The 2,813-nt window shown below is 30.3% G+C and overlaps 1 protein-coding gene across 1 annotated transcript; it reads left to right on the forward strand.

The window, feature by feature from the left end:
- The first annotated feature begins 443 nt into the window (after positions 1–443).
- LOC135955491 (chorion protein S15-like) lies at positions 444–824 on the forward strand. The gene is made up of 2 exons (XM_065505841.1): positions 444–461; positions 543–824. The coding sequence occupies exons 1-2, from the start codon at positions 444–446 to the stop codon at positions 822–824; spliced, it is 300 nt and encodes a 99-aa protein (XP_065361913.1).
- The last annotated feature ends 1,989 nt before the right edge of the window (positions 825–2,813 follow it).

A 2,813-nucleotide genomic window follows, 5' to 3' on the forward strand; every position in this document is an offset into this window, starting at 1 on the left:
CGGTCAACTACATAATAATAAAGAAAGCTAGGGTCATGACTTTTATTTGCTTTTTGAAGTATTTCAACTTTTTTTTTTCATTATTTATGTTTGTACTTTCATTTGGAATGCTTTTGTTTCTGGAGAGGTTTACTATTGAAATACAGCTTTGTTTGTTTAAATTTGGAACTAAAAAATAAAATAAAAACTACTAAAAAAATTAACATTATGTATGTATGTAATCTTATGAAACATTATACTTAATGCAAAATTGTTGTAGTTTTTTTCAAATTAAGATTTGAATTTGAAAATAAAATTCGTTGGCAAATGATGTCACGTAACATAAAATAACTGAAAATCATTTCACAATTCATATAAAAAGAAATGGAATATGAAAAATGAAATATAGTTTGATTTCGTATACAAACAGGAGTTTAACCTCAAACCAACTAAACAAAATAAATATGAACAAGTCTATCATTGTAAGTTTCCATAAACTACTTCTATTTGTAAATTCTTTATATTAATTATTCTATATTTTTAATTTGCTTTTCTTCTTATAGTTCGCTGTTATTACTTTCGCTGCTGTCGTTTGCATTTATGCGAAACCCGGTTACTTTGGACAATCGTACAATGCTCCCTCCTATTTATACAGTTCCCCAGTTTATGCCAAACCTGCAGTTGCATATAATGCTCCATCTGCTTCAGCTGCGGCTGCAGCTGCCTCGTCCGTAGCCAGTCCTGGTTATTTGTATCATGTACCCTCTTATGTCATTGATGGTGGCAATTCCGGTTATGCCATTTATAACCCTGGTTATATTAACGGTTATAATGCAGTTTACTAAACTATGGTTTAGTATAAAGAGTTTGTTAAGTGGTGTTTATTGAAATAAATAAACTACTGCTAAATATTTGTTGAAATTTTGTGTGTTTTATTCAAGACTAGTTGACCCGACAGACGTTGTCCTGTCCAAATTAAAACAAGTAAGAAAGTATGGTCGGTCAAGCCCGACCATATAATACCCTACACTAAGTAAAAGAGTAAAAACATTTTTCTTTTAAAATTTCAATAATTTGTATTTTTGAGTGATTTTCGGAAGTGGGCCTTATATGTTGGCTATGACCAATTATGGACCGATCACCATAAAATTAGGTCGTGTGATTTATGTATATATTAAAGTTAACTATGTGGAAATTTGTGTGTATACCAACATTTTTAAGCGATTTATGCACGTTAAAGTGATTTTCGGAAGCGGGTCTATATGGGAGCTATGACTAATTATGGACCGATCGCAACAAAATTTGGTGACATGAGTTTTGTATATATAAAACTTATTTGGAGCGCAATTTGTGGAGATACATTTATAAATTAAACATTTATGACCGATAAAGTCCAATTTCGGAAGGACATTTGTATGGGGGCTAGGTGAAATAATGGAGCGATTTCAGCCAGTTTCAATAGGCTTGGTCCTTGGACCGAAAAAGTAACATGTACCAAATTTTATCGAAATATCTTCAAAATTGCGACCTGTACTCTGCGCACATCGACTCAGAAAGTGATTCTAAGTCGATCGGTATACTTTAAGGTGGGTGTTAGACTAATATTTTTGGGCGTTACAAACATCTGCACAAACGCATAATACCCTCCCACTATGGTGGTGCAGGGTATAAAAATGCTTGTGTTCATAGCTGTTAAATAATGATTACTAATCATAATAATTAGTAATTAGATTACTTTTTTTTGAAAGGTGAAGTAATGATTAAATTACGATTATATCCCGATTTGCATGATTACTAATTGATTACGATTACAAATAATCTTCAAATAATCAAGATTACTTGCAATTACGAGAAAATAATCAAAAATAATCAAAAGTAATCAAAAAATAATCCGACTATTTTCAAAGATTACTTTTGATTATTTTAGATTATTTTCCAAAAATTTTGCATATGGAAATGAGTTATATCATACAATTTTAATATATATTCGAGATTAATGAATATTCCTGACATGAGTCTTATATATAATTATGAACCCATAGTCACAAAATTAAGCAGTATGATTTCTATCTACTTGAAACTAATTTCTGTGGAATTTTTTATCGATATTAATGTTTATATGCTTTAATATATTTCTGGATTGTGGGACTTATATGGGAGCTATGACCTATTGTGATTCGATTGTTATAAAATATTTTAACGTGAGTATTCTAGATATTATGGCAAGTGGCACGTGATTTCTAGGTATTTGAGGGATAATTTAGTAGAATTTCATTTAAACAACGCTATTATCAAGAGTGAACCATATATGGCAGTTATGAAATTATGGACCGATATTTAAAAAGCTTGTAGTATGATTCTTGAATACAAATTACAGATCGGTGTAAAATTTTGGTTCAGTATATATTTTTTTTTGGATATTTGCGTAGGTTAATATGGTTCTTATATGGGCCGATCATCAAAAATTTGGTACAGCGATTTTATATACATATGTATATTGACATTTTTTGTTTCTAATTTCAACTCGATAACTATATTTTTAAGAAATTTATGCATGTTTAGGTGATTTTCAGCAATGAACTTTATATGGGAGCTATGTCAAATAAGGGCCGATTCACGAAAAATTTAGTCTTGTGATTTCTTTTAGCACGAAACTTATTTTTCCTGAATTTTGTGTGGATACTGCAATTCTGTAGTCATTTATAGACCATAAAACCATATTTCGGGAAGAAATTAGTATGGGGGCTATGAGAAATCATGGAGCGATTCTTATAATTTTGAGCAGTAACGAGTGTAAAATTTACTGGTATTATCTGCAATATATTTACACAAAT

This window comes from Calliphora vicina, chromosome 3, assembly GCF_958450345.1.
Source record: "Calliphora vicina chromosome 3, idCalVici1.1, whole genome shotgun sequence".
In the NCBI taxonomy this organism is placed as follows: Eukaryota; Metazoa; Arthropoda; class Insecta; order Diptera; family Calliphoridae; genus Calliphora; species Calliphora vicina.